At 33.7% G+C, this 22,318-nt stretch overlaps 1 protein-coding gene across 7 annotated transcripts in view; it reads left to right on the plus strand.

The window, feature by feature from the left end:
- The window catches only part of LOC101901103 (B-cell receptor CD22), a 533,140-nt gene that overhangs the window by 500,930 nt on the left and 9,892 nt on the right, over positions 1–22,318 (plus strand). For 4 of the 7 annotated variants that reach the window (XR_009342470.1, XR_009342471.1, XM_059123998.1 and 1 more), the window contains one exon: positions 13,799–13,893. Coding sequence is in view for 5 of the 7 variants with exons in the window: in XM_059123998.1 (XP_058979981.1) it covers positions 13,799–13,893 (95 nt within the window). In the remaining 2 variants the exon portion in view is untranslated. Of the gene's footprint in view, positions 1–13,795; positions 13,894–18,105; positions 20,140–22,318 lie in introns of all 7 variants that reach the window. The other 3 variants (XM_059123997.1, XM_059123996.1, XM_059123995.1) reach the window with 1 other exon arrangement.

Raw genomic sequence — 22,318 nt, forward strand, 5'->3', positions numbered from 1 at the left:
CTGTTGTTATTGTTAACTTTAAAAACCAAAAAACAAAAAAAAAATGCAAAACAGATTTGCAAGGAAACCACAAAGAAATAAAAAAATCAACTACAACTCCCTTCCCTGATATGCAAAAAGTAACAAAAAGAAAAGAAAATCCTAAGGAAAAAGAAACAAAACATTTAAGGTTTAGGGTTGTTTAATTTCTTATAATTAATTTATTTATTATATTTTTCTTTATATATTTAAATATAATTTAATTTATTAAGAAAAAAATATTTATTTTTAAGAGTATTATTTTTATTTTAACTATTTTCTCGTTAATTATTATGTCCGTTATGTTATTGTTTGTTGACCGAAAAAAAACTATTCTTTTTTGTTCAACGCTTGCATGGCCTCTTTTTTATGCCACAAATGCTTTAGTAAATCAAAAAAAAAAAAAAAAAAAGAAACGTGGGCATGTAATGCATGTTTTTGCATGAGCTTCCCCTTTCCTCACTTTTTTTCTATAAATGTAATTTTTTTCCAAAATTTAATTGTGATATTTTAATACAAGAACTGTTAAAATTGAAACATGAAATTGAGTTTAGTGCAAAATAGACAAATTTGAAAGAAAAAAAAATAATTTCAAAAAATAAAAATTTTTTTAATTAATTAAAAAAAAATGGATGATTAAAAAATAATTTCACATTTCAAAAATCCCATAAAAATCACACTTAACACACTCCTATCAGATACAATACTGTTATAAATTGTACAATTGGCCCCTAATTTCTTAATTACAGCCAAAAAAAAATCGGAATGTCTGTCTAGTACACATGCATGTACAAGGTGGCGCAGAAGTAAACTTCCAATGTTTTTTGCCTGTAATTAAGACATTAGGGGCCAATCGAAAAATGTATACAATTTTCTGATAGGAGGATTACTTTTCCGACACCTTGTATTAATCTTAATAGTGACATGTAGTTTTCAAAAATCCTTTGACCTAATTGGCTGTTTAAAACAGCAGATTTTCCTATTTATTACCCTTTTAAAAAGGCCTGTACCCCTTTTTCTCTTAAAGGCATTAAGAGCTCACCCCAAAAAAAAAAAAAATTTAAACCTTTTTATTTATTCCAAATATCTCCAAAAGTCCATATTAATGTCATTAAAAATCGACACATTCCATGCTCCCCAAACATTTTCAATTTTGCCAATACATTTTTCAGAAATTTTTGAACAAAATTTCCAAAATTTGAAAATATTTCCAATACTTTTCCTTCTAAAAATTTCCCTCAAAACCTCACAATATTTCTTCACTATCATTATTTCCAAATATTTAATTTCATTTATGGATCAACTTCACCTTTTTCTTTCAATTTTGAATTAAAAAAATTTGAATTTTTTTTGGAATCTTGCTTTCCCTGAAGCCAATATTTCAATGATGAGGGGGTATTTTTTTTTTTTTTTTTAAGAGTGGTCTTTTATCGTTTTTCTTTTTTTTAACAAAAGACTCTGACTCATTTGAGTTATGAAATATTCACTTTATTCTCACTTTTGTTAATTCTGAGAGATTTGGTGGTCATTAAATATAGATGGCGCTGGCCAAGACCTTTCCAATAATTAAAATCACACAGGTATCTTTATATAGCGGCTGTACCAAAAGCTGGACCTATATTGCCTTCTTTCAAAAAATAGCGTTTCACAGAAAAAAATCTCAAAATGCCAGATTTTGACGAAACTAAATAAAAAATGTAAAAAAGAATATTCCAATCGAAGTAGATACGATTTAGTCCTGTCCGTCCGTCTGTTATAAGAACGCTAGAGTCAAAACGAATTAAGATAGGAAGCTAACATTTTGCACAGATCTGCATTTTCTCTTCAAACAGATTAACTTCGAAGATGGGCTATATCGGTCCACGATATCATATATCCCCCATGTAATGGAATCTCCCTATATTCGGTATTTTGATGATTTTTTTCAATTGAATTGTGTGAAATTCCTTGTCAGTACTTTATCACCTGGAAGAAAATTCTTCATATATAGCCCCCATACAACGGGATGCCCCCCCCCCCCCCCCCACACTATTCACTATTTTAGCGACATTATTTACCGGAATTCTTTCAAATATTTTATTTGAAGCTCGTAATTGGTACTTCAGTCTATGACAAAAATTTGCATATGCAGGTGCACATCTTCGTACAGGCCTATGACAAAAAATTGCATATGCAGGTCCACATTTTCGTACAGGTCTCAAATAACGATAAATCCCGATATTGGGTATTTTAATGATTTTAGGGGCATTAATCACCGCAATTATTTCAAATCTAATATTTGAAGTAGGTATTGAGTACTACAACCTATGCCAGAAAATTATCTAGATAGGTCCACGTCTTTATATAGCCCAAATATAACGGCACTTTCCTTTATTCAGTATTTTGATAATATTAGCTACATTGTTAGCGGATTTGTTTCAAAGTTCGTATTTAATGCTCGTAATGGGTACTATAGCCTATGACAAAAAAAATACCTTTGCCGGATAACGTCTTCGTAAAGCCCTTATATAACGGTTTTCTTTTCAGCGGTATTTTTCGACGCTAAGTTCTGCCGGGTCGAACTATTAATAGCCTCCACCAAAGAATTAATAGTTCGTTTTTACTGTTGGCCTGTTTATTTGTTATATTTTTAATAAAACTGTCCGCCAACCAATAGCTAGTTCACAATACCTCCTAAAATGAGGGAGTCAACTCAAAATATGATATTGCTGTCATAGATCTCCTATACGCATTATCTGGTCTACCTCTAAGACTAATATTGAAGCCTTTGTTCCTCTCTCCGTTCTTTCACGTCTATATCTGGGAACTGCGATCTTAAGGGACAAATACCCTGAACTGAGTAAGAATATAAGTAAAAACGAAAAACAAAGTAGTCGAGGCCACGAAGAATTTTGACGATTCCCAGCTGGCTTTTCCAGAACCCTCCCTCTGTAACCTCTACCAAAGATAGATAAGCACGAATAATCGGTTATGTACAGGTTATAAAAAACACTGTTTGAAGAGTTAAAGTTTTCGGCCTTTTAGTCTTGGAAATAATTGTCCTGAAAAAAAAAAATTTCTGAGCTGTTAAGCATTGAAAATGTTTCTAAAAACTTTCAAATTTTTTCGGGTAATTTGCCCATAGGAAATATTGTATTATTAACCTTTAACTTTCGAGGTGAAAATTTGGGAATTTTTAAAATAACTTCTGGGGAGAATATCCCAGACAAAAAACAAGGGAACTGATGAGGATTGCTGGCTCTTTCCGAAACCTAGTTATTCCCTGCTTTACCCCCTGGTAAACATTACCATCGTTCTCCACTAATAAACAAACGTTGTTTTTATAAAAACAACAATAAAGGGATAAAGCCTGACCATTTTGCAACAACAACCAAAAAAGTTCATTAAAAAATATTTGTTGATAATTATTAGTTTTATGGGTATAAGTTGGTATATATTTACCCATAGCAATAGAAGAGAGAATTTTAAGAAAATGTGAAGAGAGGGTAAAATCCACCATCACCTTGTTGGTGTTAAACCTTCTTTTTAGATATAAGGCCGTTGAGCGTATACTTTATGACAATACGTATACGCCTCCACACCTATAAGAGCATTTTCAAATGGTTTATAAAAAAATATCTCACATTCATGATTCTAATATTTATACCTAATACCCTTTGCCATAACTAATTTCAGCTACGAAACAATGAGCTAGAGTATTTAATATCTTGTATTTTTTATTAAAAAAAAAAAACTAGCTCCAAAATAGGTCAACAAGATCAAACATAAATTCCAATTAAAATTCAATGATTTATGTTGCTTTGGGCGTATACATAATATTAATTATGATAATTTTTCAATTACTAAGTTGAGTTTTGGGGGGGGGGGGCACAACGGTTATGTAAATATCTAAAACAAATATTTGAAGGCTGGCTTTCATAAATCCCTTGATTTATCACTCTCTTTCTATCTCTCTCTCTCTCTCTCTTTTTGTTTTGTTTCCCATATCAAATAAATCAAACAAATTTTGTTATAAACTTTTAATTTATATCATTTCTTGTTTTTTTTTTCACTCGCCTTATTTGTCTAAAACATTTTATATACATATATTGTAAATATTTTACTAAAAAATTTTGCAACAATTAATTAAATACAAATATCTATGTTTTTTGTCTCTTTTCAAATGCCATTTTTTGTGTTATGCTTTTTTTTTGTGCCAATGTAAATAATCAACCAATGAAATAAACAACAACAACAACAAAAACAATAAAAATAAATGCAATGCAAATGCTTTTGATAAAAAACACAACAACTAATTCTCGAAACAACAAAAACACACAACTAAATGTTATTAACTAAAAAAACACAACACAAATATGTATGTGTGTGTGCGTGCGTGGGAATGCCTGAACACTAAACATAACATAACAACAAAAAAATACTCGCAACAAAACTCATTAACTTTGTAACAACAACACCAAAAACCTGCATATCATCACATTTACAAAAAAAAAAAAAAAAAAAAAAAAAAAACAAAAACACTCCATCTAATTAAATGCTCCAAAAAACATGCCTTTGAAAACTAATCGATGACAACAAATCCCTACAATCATTTCCAATTAAAAATTGAACAAAAAAATAACAAATTCCAACAACATCCATATTATCATAAAATAACATAAATACACACACACACACACACACTTTGACACTCCGTTAAAAATAATTAATAAACAAATTGGTTTAAAAAAAAAAACACCAATGACCACATTAATGTTGACCATTCAACAAACAAACAAATAATAATAAACAACATTAAAATAAACATGTGTTATTTTTTAAAACGAAACTAAACAAAACTAAATAAAAATAATGATATTAATTAAAAATGTATTAAATTAAACTAAACACACACAAAAAACCAACAACAACAACATTAAAACACATGCTCAACACATTGTCAAACTCAAACTCAACGAAAACATTAACACACCCACACACACACGCAACATCAAACCTCAACACTGGCTTGTCTGTATGCCTTTGGGCTTTTTTTTTTGGTGTGACTGGAAATTTTATTTCGTTCTTGGAAATGTTGTGCGTTTCGAATTCTTTTGCTGAACTCTTGTAAATTGCATAAATTGTGTTTTTTCTCTTAAATTTTAAATTAACAAAAAAAAAAAAACAAAACAATACCTAACATCATAATGTTGTCACCAACTCACACAAAATCCCGACAAAAAAATAAATAAATTACTTTTTGGCAAATATCATCATTTTATCTAACTGTCACACTCGAACTTCACACACAAACATTAAATGTCTTCTCCTGAACATCATCAAAATTCGATTTAACATCAAAAATCTATATCAAAAAAAAGATCGTACCGATGTTTCCATGAGTGCCACCCACAGGTAAGTTTATTGTTTCTCTTTTTTTAAATAACTCACATATTGTGTATTATACATTATTGCTAATTTGTTGCTATTTTTTATGAATTATCAATGTGAATTATAAATAATTTGCAAAAAACAAAAAAAGAAAACTTGAAATTTTTTGAATATTAGCCAACTTAAATTGCATGGCCATGGGTGGCGTATACGTTGTGACAACACGTATACGACCTTTGTAAGTCGATTTATGCATGTCAGTCCGTCCATCTGTATTTCCATGTTTTTTATTTTTTTTTTTTTTTGTGAAAAAATGTATGTCGGATTTATTAACCGATTGACATTCAATTTTCCAAACTATATTTGTTTGTCCCAAAGACCAACCCTGTTGAGAATCCCTAATGAGAATCGACTCAAATGTAAATATAGCTTCGTCAACCGATTTCAGATTAATTGTGAACCAAATGGCCAATATCAGTCCAAATAACCTGAATTTTGGCACATCCGTGATATTCGGTACCAGATATCAGATACAGACCAGAAAAATCATTATTTATCATTGGTATATTGTGCACTAAATGGCTAATATCAGTCCACATGGTGTGAATTAGGGCAATTCCGACTGAATTTGTCCTAGAAATAAGTACTTAAAATTTTCTGAAAATCGGTTCAGATATAGCTATAGCTTCCATATCTATATGTTTTATCCGATTTGGTGTTAAAATCTCTCTCACATAGGTAATATGCACTCCACAACAAGGAAATCAGATACTGTACATCAGATACTGTTCCGGACATAAGATACTGTTCGAAAATACCTCTGCCCAATTTTATCGAGATCAGCTCAGATTTTTATATACCTTCTATGATTTGTTTCGCAAGTTATAAGATATATAAAATTGAAAATCGTGACCCTTTGTGGGGGAGGTACTAGAAGGATTGGACAGTTATCCCTCATTTTTACATCTGATTTTGTGTTGAAAGAAATTTCGGGATTTGCGAAATTTGAAGAAAATCGAATGCTTCTTTTGCATTTTATAAGCCTTTTAGGTTATGCAAAATGTTGACCCTTTGTGAGGAGGTACCAGTAGGAGTGGGCCGATATCTACCATCTTCTCAGCAGGCCTTGTCTTTAAATAAACATTGGGATGTGTGAAATTTGAAAAAACCCGGATTCTTATATCGCATTTTATGAGCGTATAAGTTATTTCAAAATTTAACCCTTTTGTGGGGGAGGTGCCAGTAGGAGTGAGTTTATATCTACCATCTTCACACCAGATCTTGTGTTAGTAAAAATATTGGGATGTGCGAAATTTGAAGAAAATCGGTTGCTTCTTTTGCATTTTATAAGCCGTTTTGTTCATACAAAATGTTGACCCTATGTGAGGAAGGTACCAGTAGGAGTGGACCGATATCTACCATCTTCACAGCAGACCTTGTGTTGAAATAAATATTGGGATGTGTGAAATTTGAAGGGAATCGGATGCTTACTTCTCATTTTATGAGCTTTTAATTTTTTTAAAAATGTATCCCCTTTGTGGGGGAGGTGCCAGTAGGAGTGAGTTTATATCTACCATCTTCACACCAGATCTTGTGTTAGTAAAAATATTGAGATGTGCGAAATGTGAAGAATATCGAATGCTAATTTCGCTTTTTATGAGGGTTTATTATTATTTAAAATATTAACCCCTTTTTTGGGGGAGGTGCCAATAGGAGTGGGCCTATATATTCCATACTCACTCCTAATTTTGGGTAAATAAAAATATTAAAATGTGCCGAGTTTGAACGAAATCGGATGATAATTTCGCGTTTTCTGAGCTTATTTCGCGATTTATGAGCTTCATGGTTACTCAAAATTGCAAACCCTTTGTGGGGGGAGCTATCTAAAGGACTGGTCTTATATATCCTATCTATCTAGCAGATTATGAGTTTGATGATATATTAGGATGTGGCATATTTGAAAATAACTGGAAGTTCATATCGCCTTTTATGAGCGTCATGATTATTCAAAATGTTAACCCCTTTGTGGGGAGGTACCAGAAGAAGGGGTGTGATATATTCCATCTTCATACAAAATCCAGAGTCGTGAAAAAATATTCGGATGTGCGAAATATGAAAATAATTGGTTTCTTATTTTATAGAGGTTATAATTATTCCAAATATTGACCCTCTGTGGGGGAGGTATTTGACGGAGTAGACCGATCCCATTTTCGCACCTGACTTAGCAGCTCATGGGAATAAGTTTTTCCTTGACTTATTTAAAATAAAGCTAATGTTCCAATAAAAATTTCAAGTTTTCTAAAAAATAATTATTCTTAATTTTATAATTTTCTTATTTATTTAACAAAAATATTTATTTAATTTTCCTTTGTTTATTTTTCTTATTTTTTTCATTTCGTTTCACGCATTATTGCCACATATGTCGAATGTATTTTGCACTTTTGCTTATATTTTTGTCTGTGTGTTTGTGTATCAACACTGTATATATCAATGTGTGTGTGCGTAATTATTTGTATATGTAATTGTAAAACAATATTATGGCTTGTTTTATTTCTCCAAACACACACTTTTTTGTGTAAAAAAATCAAAACGCTTATTTACCTAAATTCGAACGAACGAACAAAACAAAAAATCGAAAACCATTTCATCAACGTCACACTCCACTCACACGCTTTCATCATTCAATCATTTCGAAATGATATTTTTTCGACACAACAACAATTTCCCCGTCATTTTGGTATTCTTAGTGTCCTCTCGTATCAACCAAATATGCCACAATTGATACAGAGCAACTCGGTGCTGCCCAGCACATTGAAAGTGCCGATAATGCCGGGCGTTTTAATGCCAGGCAACATCATCCATAAAGAGCCAGTTATACCTTGTATTATACCCACCAGCACCAATGCTACCGCCGTCATGACACCGCCCCAGTCACAACAAATTCAGGCAAAAACAACAGCCGCTAATGCAAATGTGCAGCAGCAACAACAACAGCAATATACACTTAGAGAAAATGTTGGCAATATGGCAACATTAACACATAAGACCACAACACAAATACCGAACCCAGGCACAACCACAGTCACAACAATGATGACAACATCGATACCAACGATAGGCACACCTACACCCACAACTAACACTACAGCTAATGGGAACAGTAATAACACCACCTCCACAGCTATCTCCCTCACCACCCCCACCCCCACAACTACCATTACCACCACCCTAACGAAAACCCCCACACTCACTGTACGCCACAGTAACCAGGCTCCCAAATCACCACCCCGCTGGCCTCTGAGGCCCGGTGTTATGGTGCATGTCAGCAGTGATACCAAAGAGAATTTAGCCGTAAATCGCATGACACTAAAACCGAATGCAACACTGGCTAATTTGACAGGCTCGACAGTAAATGACAGTTCGGTGTCTTCATCAACGACACTAAATAACAGTGCCGGCAATGGCACCCAGACGACATTGCTCAATGTCACCGGTGGCAATGGCAGCCGGACGGCCACACTGGGCCGCATGGGCAACAGACAAGGTAGGATGATGGTGGGCAAAACCCAGCCAGAGGTGGAGGTGATAGCTTCAACTAACAACAACAACAATAATAACACAGAATCGAATCATGCACACGAAGGAGAGGGGATGGGAGAATCGCCATCCAATGACACCAAAATAATGATGGGTGCTGGAATTTCCACAGATTTATCTACGGAACTACACAACATGGAAAATGTAACATCCAACCAGGGAAGGGCCACAAATTCCCCTGAGGATGGTGTGACCGAAATTCAAAGACTGACAGGGGCCACGGAAACGGAAATACGTGTGGCGGCCGAACAACAGACAACCCCCAACCAACCAGCGGACAACAAAATCCTGGCACGCAAATCCCACCTCCAGAGAGTTGAGCAGTTTTTTGTAAATATTTTCTTTAAACGGCGTTCTACGGCGCCCAACACCTGTCGCGACAGCCAGCGCAGTCATGTTGGCCTCCTGGGTGGGAAATTTTGGAAACGTTCCGAGGCCGCATCGCCCTTTGCCGCAGAGCATAGACTAAAGGGCATACGCAGCAGTGGCAGTGGTAATTAAATAATTTTTTTTTTATTTCTCTTTTTTGATTTGCATTTTCCATTTTTTGTTGTTGTAACAATTTTCTTTTCATTTTTTGCTTTATTTATGTTTTTTCTTCTTCATTTTGCCAAACATTTTCGTTTTTTTTTTTTTTTTGCCACGTATTTAGTTACCTATAAGAAATGCGCTAAGACAACAGCATCCAACACCAGTACAACAAACACCATTAGCACAACCACCACCACAACGATGAGCAGTAGATCTCTAGAGAGTCATAGCACAACAACAACAAATCACACTAATACAACAACAAATTTAATCACTACCACTCCAGTAATCACAACGGCCATCAGCCAACAACAAATACCTCAGCCACAGACACTAACACCTCAACATCCACAGAGTCCACAAGTGGTTCGAACACAACCACAACCTCAGCCACAACCTCAACAACAACACTTACGCCCATTACCAGTATCGATGATCTCAACGGGGCCTTCCTTAAATACCAATCACCCGGTTATATACGCCGACCCCAAAAACGTACGCAACACCAGCAGCGCCACTACCAACGTCAAACGAACAGCAGCAGTCGTCATCAACACCACCAACAGCAACAGCACAACAAACGTTACACCATCTACAGCATTGAATCGGCCGGGGAACACACCCGCAGACACGATCAGCCTAAATTCGAGTACGCGCTCCACCCGCAAGGGTATTTTAAAGGCACCCACACCACCGCCCAGACCGCCACCACCAATACGGCGGGTGGTTGTGTCGCGCCGGGAATCCCAGGCCCAACCACAACAAGCGCGTCCCTTGGCCAAACGATTGGTTCAACGTTCGGTCAGTCTGGTCTGCCCCGGCCCCAAAACCGAAAGAGTACAAAGTAAGATTTTTGGGTTTTCTTATCATTTGTTTGATTTCTCATTTTCACTTTCAGTTCCAAATCATTTCATCTGCAAGTAGGTCTTCATTGAAGAGAGGTCACATCCATAATTTACTCATATTTAGGCTAGCCATGAAAATTTTAGAAAATCAAAAGCAAAACGCTTTGAAATATCAGTTGTTGGAAAAATGTAAAAAGAGTGGCTAATCTCTCTTTATTCCAAGCTCAGAAAGTGTGGATTTTGTCTAAACTTTGGTAGTCTATTCTCAAACCCTACATTCCGATTTTTAATCCTCTCCGTGTTTCTACCACAGTTTTTTCTTCTACGCCTAATAGTAAGCATTCAAATCTGCAATATATTTTCCAACATATTTTTAACCATCTCAAACCATATCCCAAAATTTAATTAAAGCAGCAAGCATATTCCATTATCGCCTAAAAGTATACCATAAAAAATGAATTAACAATCCCAGCTATTAAAGATAATTCGATGACTTAGCCCAAGATTATTAGCAGTTAGACAATAAGTAAGAAAGCTGGCAAAATGGTTTCTGGTATTAAACCATTTAATATTAGCGCCATCTTTACTTCATATTTTCTTAAACAGGACTAGAAGAATATAACCACTTATTTTTAGCGCCATCTTTACTTCATACTTTATTAAGCAGGTCTAGAAGAATATAATCATTTAGTATTAGCGCCATCTGAACTTCATTAAAATTAAAAACCACTTGCTTCATATTATATTCAATTCGATCATAGATGGCGTCCTTTATAAAACGTGTTATGAACGATTTTCTTCTTTTCCCCCATAACCATTTACTTTCCCATCAGCCCTTATTCTCCTAAATAATACTTCTTTTAACTTATTTTACTGAGAACTTGCTCCTGCTCGTTGTATTTCAGATTTGATTTATTCTTGTTCCGTTGAAGACACTATCTTCGTTTATCACATTCCTATCGTAGACCTCTTAAAAAATTGCTTAAGCATGATTTATCATTGCTTCCTGTCGGCAGTTATCAAAGGAAGTTCCTTCACCTAAGACGTTCTGTAAAAATACCCTTCTCTGGATGTTAAAGATGGCTATATTCTGCTTTTAAACCATTTAAAAAAATAGTATACATTTAAATATAGGCTGCATTCTTCAGAGCCTATAGTAATTATAAATTAATTATGTTTCCCCATTAACTCCCTACTATCAATTTCTCTTTAGCATTTCATTTCTTTCTACAAGTTTTATTGGGAATTTATTACGACCATTATATGCCCGACGTTTTGTAAAAAAGTCGTTCCCTCGGTCCGGTTTTAAAACTTAAATCACACTTCCCAACTTCTCACCAAATCTGCGTGTTTCCGTCAGCAGCTCTCAAGGACAAAATCTTTAAATAGTTAGATAGTTGTGAATAATTTTATAAAATTTGAATTTCGCTTTAAAAACTCATAGATAAATATCAAAAAATTAAGAATAGGTGTCATTCTTCATATACTCCTGTTTTTCCATAAACACCCTACTATCAGTGTCTCTTTTGAAGTTCATTTCTTTCATCAAGATTTATTGGGGTTTTGATCTGATTGTTATATGCCGCACATTTTGCAAAAAAAATCATTCCCTGAATACGTTTATTCGAGATAAGTTTCACTTCTCAACTTATTTAATAAATTGAGGCATAGATGGCGTTCTTCTTAATATATTTGCCCCAGTTTCCCCATATACTTCCTACTATCACTTTCCATTTTTTATTTTATTTCTTTCAAAAATAAATCAAGTTGTGGAAACTTGTTCTGTTCATTATATGCCAGATAATAATATAGGATATTCTAATTTAATTTAATATATTGTTGGATCTCATTAAATCCGTGCTTTCTGTCGGCAACTCTCAAGGAAAAAAACTTTTATTTAAAACGTTCTGTGAAAAAATCGTTGAAAAATTGAATTTCGCCTCAAAGCTCTGAAATATAAGACATTTATGCTCATATGCTCCTGCTTCCCCATTAACGCCCTACTAATAGTTTCCCTTTTGAACCTTGGTTTTTTCATCAAGTTTTACTGAGGTTTTGATCTGATTGCGAAAAACATATACCCTGAATTCGTTTGTAAAAGTTTAATTTCGCTTCGCAACTGTTTTATTTATCTGCAAATCTTTGTTCTTCATAGTATATGGTATGGGCGTTTTGCGCCTTTTTCCCCATAAACTCACTACCATTTTTCTATTTTATTTATTTGTTTTTAATAAGTTTTATTGGAGACTTTTTCTGCTCCGACTTATTTAAAACTATTTCACCTAAAGGTATTAAGTCTCGACAAATCTGTTTTCTCTGTCGGCAGCTCTCAAGGCAAAAAATCTTCATCCAAAATGTTTTGTGAAGAAATCGTTCTGAATAATTTTTGAGAAGTTGAATTTCGCTTCAAAAACTCGGAAATATAATACAATTAATTATGGCGTCCTTCATATGTTCATATGTCTCTCAAGCCTTTTTTACATTTTTCCAACAACGAATCTTGCCCCCATGCCCATTTAACTCTCATAAATTCCAAATCGATGTTGTGTTTTTCATTACTTCCACATAGAATAATTATTTGTCTTTTATAAACACTTTTTATTTAATGTTTTTTCTATAAATGTAAGTAATTCTTAATGCTTCATCCTGTGAAGTACTTATCTGAACAATGAAAAAATAACCGAAATTCAAAATCAACAAAAACTTATAATTGAATATATTATATTGTTCAACAACGACAACAAAAACAAGTAAGCAAACCAAAAGCAAAAAAATTTCAATCATTCATTAACCCAAAACAAAATGTTGTCCTGAGCCCCTAAATGTTTATAATTTGCCAAAATCAAAAAATGCCAAACAAAAAAATCCAAGCTTTGCAGTGTTGTGTTTTTTTTTTTTCTCTCTCCTGTAAACAAGTGTTTTGAAGTGTGTTTTCTATTTTGAATTAACCAATTAATTTCCAAAGCATGTGTGTTGCGTTAACTTTGTGAATATTTCAATGTTTTTTTTATATATATTTTTATAAACAAAAAACAATTTTTCTTAGGGTCTTTCTTTTTTATCTTATATGTTTTGGAGTAATAAATTTAAGTTAGTTTTTAATGTAATAGGTTATTTTATATTTCTATAATTTTGTGTACTTTATGTGTTTTTAATTTTTTATTAATTAATTTTTCTTTTTTATATTTTTTCCTCCTCCAAAAAATCTGAAAATCCTTCTTCCCCTAAAAAAATAAAAAAAACTCAAACGTTGTGTTTAAATACCTTATTAATACAACTCTGTCATCTACTACTACTACAACAACTTCAACCATCTCCTCAACCAACCAATCACCATTTGCCCTCCTCTTTTGGATCAACGTTTGAACACAAAATGTCTCACTGCTGTCTGAAATAAATTTGGACCGCCTTTCAACCACCTGTTTGCCATTTAGCAGTGCAAGAGAAGTCATCTTCTATGGCGGATCCATTAACGGAACCTGGAGAGTATGAGAATTTGCCGTTCCATGGCCTGCAAACGGCCCCTAATAAGGTACTTATGTTTTTTTATTTCATTTTTCGTTTTTTTACACAACTAGTTTTCCAAAACATTTTTAAATTAAATTTGTTTTTAATATTGATTTATTAAATACACTTTCTATTTTTTATTTCCTGTGAAAGCTTTTATTGTCTACCTCTCTCTATATATCTTTCATACATTACATGAACACCCACGTACATGCATACATACATTAATCATCTCTCTTTTTCTTGGTAATTTGCCGTATCGTCATAGCCTCAATTTTATTTCTCCACTCATCGTCACTCAATGTTTGAGCCCATTCTATGTAGCTTTGAAATCATACCTTACATCATGCATTCCTCGTGGTCATTTTGTAATGTGGCTTTGTTGTCATTATCTATGTAATTTTGCCGATTACTTTCTTTTTCTCTAATTTTTTATTTAATTAGCTAGGTTGTTGAAACTCGTAGGCGGTTTGTTTAAAAAAAACACACCACACTCTCTTCTACACTGCAGTATGAGTTCTTTCTTCTACATCCAAACCAGTATTGTTGTTGTATGTTATAAACAAAAATATATATTTTTTTAAAATATGCATATCCCAATCGTTATTTTCTTCTATATATTTTAAGCAAATATTGTTGTCTATTTTGGGTTTCCTTTTTTATAAATTTTTATTTGCTTTGCCAAAATATTCTTATATAAGCTAATGTGGTTGTAAATTATTTGTATGTCATAATATTTATTATTTTTTTTTTAAATTTCTATGTTCTCTATTTACATCTTTTGGTTAAGTATTTATTGACTTTAGTTTTATTACTTCGTTTAAAAATATTTTAATTTTTCTAGTATTGATTTAGTATTTCTTAATTGTGTATTTTCTTATTTTTAAGATTTTTCTCCCATTTCTGTGTAATTTGTTATAGATTTTTTATAAATCACCAAGACATTGATATTTTTAAAAAGGAGGTGTAACTGATATGTATTAAAAAGCAATTAAACATTAAAAAATAATACAATTAATCAGTGAAAAATAATATTTGTAAAATAATCATTATGTTATAAAAGTGTAACAAAATCCAATACCAGGACGTATTGATAAGTCTCTAACTTTTTCAACATCCCTAGTAATTATATTTATAGCAAAAACAATATGATGGGTATCATGTAACACCTATTAATAGATTACTGTCAAATTTTAAGTAAAGTCCGCCTTAAAATAATTATTTTTGGTGTTCCGTTGTAATTTCTCATATACAGATGGCGCGGACGATTAAAATTGGCTTCCAACTTTCGTTTAGACCCCCTTGGCACTAATTTTTCTGAACTGCCAAACGATGTTATTAAAACAAATACTAGGGCGTATTTGTAAATCCGTAACTTTTCCAATTTCCATCGCAATTATATTAAAAACAAAACTACCCACATTGAGCGCCATCTATATTTAGAGTACTGTTAACATTTACCTGTAGGACGAAGCATTGATTATAACGAATAAAAAATTCATTTCTAATTTTTGTTTAGCTTTTTGAAGCATAGATTAGTCCTAAACATACTTCAGATAAGTTTCGTTTTGATTTTTCATGTATAGATGGCGCAATGCGATCGGAACTGTCAAGTAATGTTTGTAAGTCGGCAAATGTGGAGAAATTTCACAAAATGATGGTGAACCGGATCTCTCGATTTCAGTACCTTAATGTATTGAAGATTAAAAAAATAATTTTGGGTTCTATTGTCGTTTTCCATGCATAGATGGTGCTTCTAAGACCTCAAATATCGGAAATATTAACTATGTGATGTTTGTCCGATTGTGCCGGAGCTATAAATTTCCTTAATTTTTTGTGCGATTAAAAGTTGCTAAGTTTCTTTGTGTTTTCCATATATAGATGGTGCCAACATTATAGATTCCCAATTAATGTTGATAAACCAAAAAATTAGAAAATATTCTCCATGTGACGTCATCCAATTATAGAATAAAACTTCTAGTTGATTGTAGGGCCTTCTTGCAAAAACGGCAACATTTCATGCATTGGCTCCTTAACGATCTGGGCGATCAAACATGTAGTTTCTGAGTTTCAAGTGTAGATGGCAGTGAAAGTTCCGCACTACCAATTGATGTTGATAGACCTGAAAATGTTGGAAAAAAATTCAAAATTCGAATTTAAAAGACCTGTTAGGCTTACAATACTATGAAGATTGTTTAATTTCAGGATGGGGTTAGATAAAAAAAATCTGCCAATCAAGTGGATAGTTTTCTTGTGCCTTGCTACTTTAAGCTTCTAAAAGTTTCGTTGTGTTTTCCCATTTATAGATAGCGCAAAATTTTCTGATCTTAAGCTAAAATGGTCGAAATGGTAGGACGAGTAACATAACCGGGGAATTATATTTCAAAATGTCTCTTATTTATTCTCCCAATTATAGATGGCGCTAAATGTACTGCACATAAGAACTATAAAATTAAAAAAAAAATAAAATTGCGGTTATTGATTACTCAAGGGTCAAGCACAGAGAATTCAGCCCCCCAGCTTGAAAGACTATCGGTCGCAGTGGAGAGAAATTTGTTTCAGTTGAGAAGAGCAAAGTTTATGAGACTATTTTATAGTTTAATTTTTTAGGAGTACTGTAAGTGATGAAACTCCATCAAAATTTGGCAGTGGTAGTAGAGTGATATGAATAGTATTTTTAATGGAAAAAAATTACTCAAATAGCTGATATATTATATTTTCCTTGGATTTTTAGTATTTCTACTTAAAAGATCCTACAACAGAAAAAATAACGAAGAACGATCTTCTGTGCTACGCGCTTTATATTAGTATTTCCGCCAATTGAATGTTGGAAGTAGCGTTAATATTTCTTCTCTTTTCAAAACTGGCAACAAAATGTCCCTTTTTTAATATGCCATGTGATCTGAATAAAATCTGGTAAAAAAGGTATAAAGCGTTGACGCCAACATTTTCAGATATTTTGAATTATATACCCCATTGACGAACTATCATTTTTTTTATCAATGCTTATTTCGATTCATATTTAATATAAAATCCTAAATGTATGCAACATGAAACTCTCTCGCTCACGGGCTTGAGAAACTCTCACATACAATCAAATATTTCATTCCATTAATCTCGAAGATAGAATATAGATATGGACAATAAGTACCCCATAATTTGAGAGATAGAGAGTTTGTGGGAGAAAAATGTTCCCTTGTTAAACAATCTCTGAGAAAGAGAGAACAATTCTAGTTTGTTATTACGGCACCATACATGGATGGATATCGATTAAATGGTTCATTCGATAACTCTCCCACACACACACATTCAAAATTTTTAATAATTCTGTAATCTTAGGGACTCCCCTTTAATTGCCAACCGAGGGATTTGTAGAAGAGAACAATGGACAGGTTATTTTGGCAATTCGAACTTCAACCCGTAGCTGTCCTCTTATACAATTACTTACTTATACTTTTTTAAAAAAAAATTCGAAATTTTTATACATTTTTAATAAGCAACTTATTCTTTATTTTTTCCAATATTTTGAGTAAAACATGTTTCTTGTTCATTTTTCAAACCTTATCCAAATATTAATTTCATTTAATATTTTTTCATATAATGAATTTTTTTAAGTAAATATTTTTTATTTATTAAGTTATGCCCTAACAACTATAAATCAAAACCCCTTTTGAAAATATCAATGTCTCAACATCACCCGAAAATCGAACAACTCAAAACTACATTAGGTGTTGTAAAATATTTGAAAACAAATTTTGAAAATAAGAAATCTCAATATTACAATTTTAGCACTTTTCCCTCCTCAACACCTCACACTTTTTGTATAATTTTTAAAGAAAACTTTTTTTAAAAAAAATCTTCCTAACCCTAACAAACACACCAACACATATAACTCAAAAACTTATTTTTTAAGCAAAATAATGGAACTAACCCAAATTCTAATAAAAAATGTTTTTCCTCTTTTTTGTGTCTCTTTTTTGCGTGTAACCCCCTAAAACAAAAAAACGAATAATGCTGTACTAAAAATACCAAACTAATGCCTGAATTGCTTGTGCTAAACTACCATCCATTAAATGTGAAAAAATAAAACGGATCTCTGGCAAAAAATTCGAAACTTCAAACTTGAATACCCCTCAAAACCCAAATTGAAAAAAATACCATGCACCTTTTAACTGCTTGCAAATAAAATCTCCTCCACCACGAACAACATCCAACAAAAAAATCGCCAAATAAATAGTTTACTACTCCTACGACTCCTACAAATTTTAATAACAACACAAATGTGGTGCGCAGTGTGCCACGACCCAAGAGACTCAATGGAAATATCAGCCAAACAGCCCCCAGCTACTACGATGAACAAGAAACAGACTCACAGCAACAACAACAGTATTATCAACAGCAGCAGCAACAACAACAGCACCATCAATACAGCACCATGCCCTATAACCGTCAAGTCAATCCGGTGAACAACGCCCGCCCTGATGGCGGTATCATTGTCCACAACAACACCCTGACAGCCAACACTTTGCAACACAATCAAAACGGTTCGGCTCTAAGTGGTAGTGGTGGTGGGGGCAGCAGTCCAAATCCTCATCAAATGGCATATAATCTCAATAATTGCTTCCCCAAAAGTTACACCGAATACTATCAGAATCAACAACAGCAACAGCAGCAGCAACAACATCATCCATTCCAACAAAAGTACGGCAGCAGTCCCTCGGCATCGTTGGGCGCCAACAATCCCAGTCAGCTTAATGCCATCGAACATGATTTCAACACGTATGCCGTGGTGGAGCGTCCCCACAACACCCCTGCCTCGTCGGTGTCCTCATCGTCAATGGGTGTGGGCCGCACCACAAATCCATTTTTGGCAGTCAGCAATTTCAAGAAATTCGATACCTCCGGTGATGAGGATCTGCAAAATGGAGGTGCCTCAAATGGGGCTGGTGGTGGTGGCAACTATCAGACCACCTCCATGAAACGCCAGGGCAAACGCAAAACATTTGTGGACAAATTGGAAGATAAACGTTTCTATTCCCTGAAATTTGCCGGCAACAAACACAACAAAGCTTCGAACAAAAATGCTCCCTTGCATTTGAATGCTGCCCTCATTGCCGAGAATAATGGGGTGAGCAGTGGACGCGTCCATGAGGATGTCTTTACGGGCAGTGGCAGTGGCCGGGCCACCGATGCCGGTATGTTGGCCTCGCTGCTTAGCGCTTCGGTGGGCGGCAACAAATGTAAACGTCATCATTCTTTTGCTGGTGGTAGCCTTGGCGATATTGAATCCAAGGGCCCTGGTCTGAGAAATGGCCTGCATTTCTACGATCCTCCGGCCTATGAAAATGTCAATGATGCGGTCCAGGTGCATGCCTCTGCCGCCCTGAGTGACATGGAGTTGCCAGATCCCATGTCCTCGGCCGGCACAGCAACGGTGCTGCTGCACCCCTTGCCACCCTATACCGGCCACAATGGCACGGCAAGTGCGGTTGGCGGTGGCACCGGAGGATCCCAGGGTCCAAAGAAAAAACATCACCAACGCCAGCACCAGCCCAAGGAAGATCTAAATCTAATCGAGCCGGAACGTTTAAGCATTTATCGCAGCGACTCGGGCATATCGAACTCCTCGTATGAATGTGTCACGCCCATACCCAATGGTGGTGGAACGCAGCGGGGCCAATCACCGGCCACCAAGACTCCACGCACTCCCAAGACACCAAAGACGCCCAAGGGCCACAAGAATTCCACCTTGGCCCATTCCGCCGTTACGGCCAGTTTCAACAGCTCCCACAAGAAGCCGGCGCCCAGAGTACCACCCACACCGCTATACATGAATGTCAACGATCAGTCGAATCAGGCCATACACAACTTGGAACGGCCCTCATCGCCCAACTCCAACATGGCCACATCGGCCTATGAGTCAGCCTCCTCGTCACAAAATGACACGACGTGCAACGATCCAACATCCATGTCCTCGACAACGTCACTCTACAATGGCGGCGGCGGTGCCACGCCCAACTCTAAGATGCTACCGCCCGGTATGCGTTGCAATCGCCATCAACCAGCCCCCGAACTGACCACACCCGAGGAGTATGAACAATATCAATTGGGCCATCACAGCCATGCCCATTCGGCATCATCGCTGTCGGTGGCAAGTAGCATAAGTGCCAGCGGTGTGGGCAGCTCTGCGGTGGGGAGAGCGACGAAATGTAAGAAACAACAGAGAACATTGGCTGGAGGGGGAGGGGGTGCGAACATTAATCTAATGGAGGTAAGTGTGGCCTAACAAATGCTATACTAATGCTTCACAAGAGCGATTTTTATTTGAATACTAATCGAGAACAATTGGAGACTTTTGGGATCGAAAAATACTAAAAACATTTCGAAAAAGTCTCCAAAATTGGACCATTTCTTCAATTTTCAAAAAAAAAAAAAATTTCACTTTCATTAAAGTCTACAAAACATTACCTCAATAAATTTTTAAATTCTACAAAGTCTCCAAAAACGTTATTTCTTTAATTTTCGCTAACCGTACATTTCAGTTAAATTCAAATTGTTTGAAATTAACATACTTTGAATTAGAAAACTATTTGCAATGAAATTCCATAAATTCTACAAAGTCTCCAAAATTTTAATAATTTAATTCTCTCCGGAAAAATGTTCAATTTCGTTGCAAATTGTTGAAAAATCATATATTTGGAATTTTGTAAACTATTTGCAATAAATTTAAAAAAAAATCGCCAACTCTTAAAGTCTCCAAATTTTTTTTTCTAAAAAAGTATATTTTTATTCCTAACAAATTGTTGAAAATTAATTTATTATACAGTGAGTAGCAATTTCCAATAAATTTCCATAAATTCTTAAAAATTAAAAAGTCTCCAAAATTTAATTTATTTAACTTTTCCAAGGACAAATATTCTGATTTGTTATAACTTATTGTGAATAAACGTATTTTGCAGTAGGCCTTTATTACCAATAGCTAGCTATTTCCAAGAAATTTCCATAAATTCTTAAAAATCAAAAAGTCTCCAAAATTTTATTTCCAAATTTCCAAAGATAAATATTCTAAATCGTTATAAATTATTGTAAATAAACGTTTTTTCACTAGGCCGTTATTGCCAATAAATTTTAAGAAATTTAGAAACTCTACAAAGTCTCCAAAAATTTAAATTCATGAGTTATCGCAAAAAAATGTATATATATTTTTATTTTTGAAAATATATTTATAGTATGAAACTATTCCCAAGCAATTTTCATAAATTTAGAAACTCTACGAAGTCTCCAAAAAATAATAATTCCTTAATTTAACAAAAAAAAAATGTTTTTTTTTTTATCGGTTAAGAACTAATTTATTTTTCTGTGTAGTACTACTATTTCCAATAACTTTCCAGAAATTTCCGAAACGCCAAAAAGTCTCCAAAAAATATTAATTCTTAAATTTTATTTTATTTCAAATTTTTTGAAAATATTACACAGAGGTAGGCAACTGTTTCCCATAAATTCTCAAACTTAAGAAACTCTCCAAAAATTTTAATTTTATAATTTTCCAAAAAAGGAACGTGTTCCAAGTCATTTAAAATGAATAAATTTTGCAGAAGGCAATAACTTTCTATGAATTCTAAAACTCTACAAAGTCTCCAAAATTGTGAATTCTTTCATTAAAAATGAATATTTCAGTTAGTTACAAATTGTTACCAAAATAACTATTCCCAATAAATTTTTAAAAAATTTCGTAACCTCTACAAATTCTCCAAAAATATTGTTTTTTTAATTTGTCCATTAAATAATATTTGATTTATGTGTTTGATTTCTCCTTCGAGACGAGCTTAATGATCTGAAATTTGCAGTGAAAAGGAAAGCCAGATAGACACTATCACACACTCACCACTATGCGACGCGTTTCGCCGTTGGTTAAGCGGCTCATCAGGCATATTTGGTGTGGATGATGGCTTACAATTTGATTTAGTTGAAAATTAGTCTCCAAAAGTATTATTTCTTAAATTTTTCCATAAAATAATATTCGATTTCGTTGAAAATTATTCGAATTAAATATATTCCCAATAAATTTCCAAAAATTCTTAAACTCTAGAAAGTCTCCAAAAATATTAATTCTTTAATTTTTCAAAAAAAAAAAATATTTTGTAATACATTTGTAATTTATTCGAAATAGACATATTTTGCAGTAGGTAACTGTTCCAGATCAATGCCCACAAATATATAAATTTTTCCAGGTCTCCCAAAAAAAAAAAAAAAAAAAAAAAAAAAAAACATTTTTTTTTTAATTTTCCGTGAAATATTATTTTTTATCAAATTTTCAAGTCTATGAAAGTTTGTAAAATTTTATTAAAAAATTTACCAAAAATTCCTAAAATTTTCAAAATTTTCTTTAAAGCTACAAAAGTCTCCATTTTTTTTAAACCATTAATTTCCAAAGAAATTTTTAATAAAAA

Source organism: Musca domestica, unplaced genomic scaffold (assembly GCF_030504385.1).
Source record: "Musca domestica strain aabys unplaced genomic scaffold, Musca_domestica.polishedcontigs.V.1.1 27, whole genome shotgun sequence".
Classification (NCBI taxonomy): domain Eukaryota; kingdom Metazoa; phylum Arthropoda; class Insecta; order Diptera; family Muscidae; genus Musca; species Musca domestica.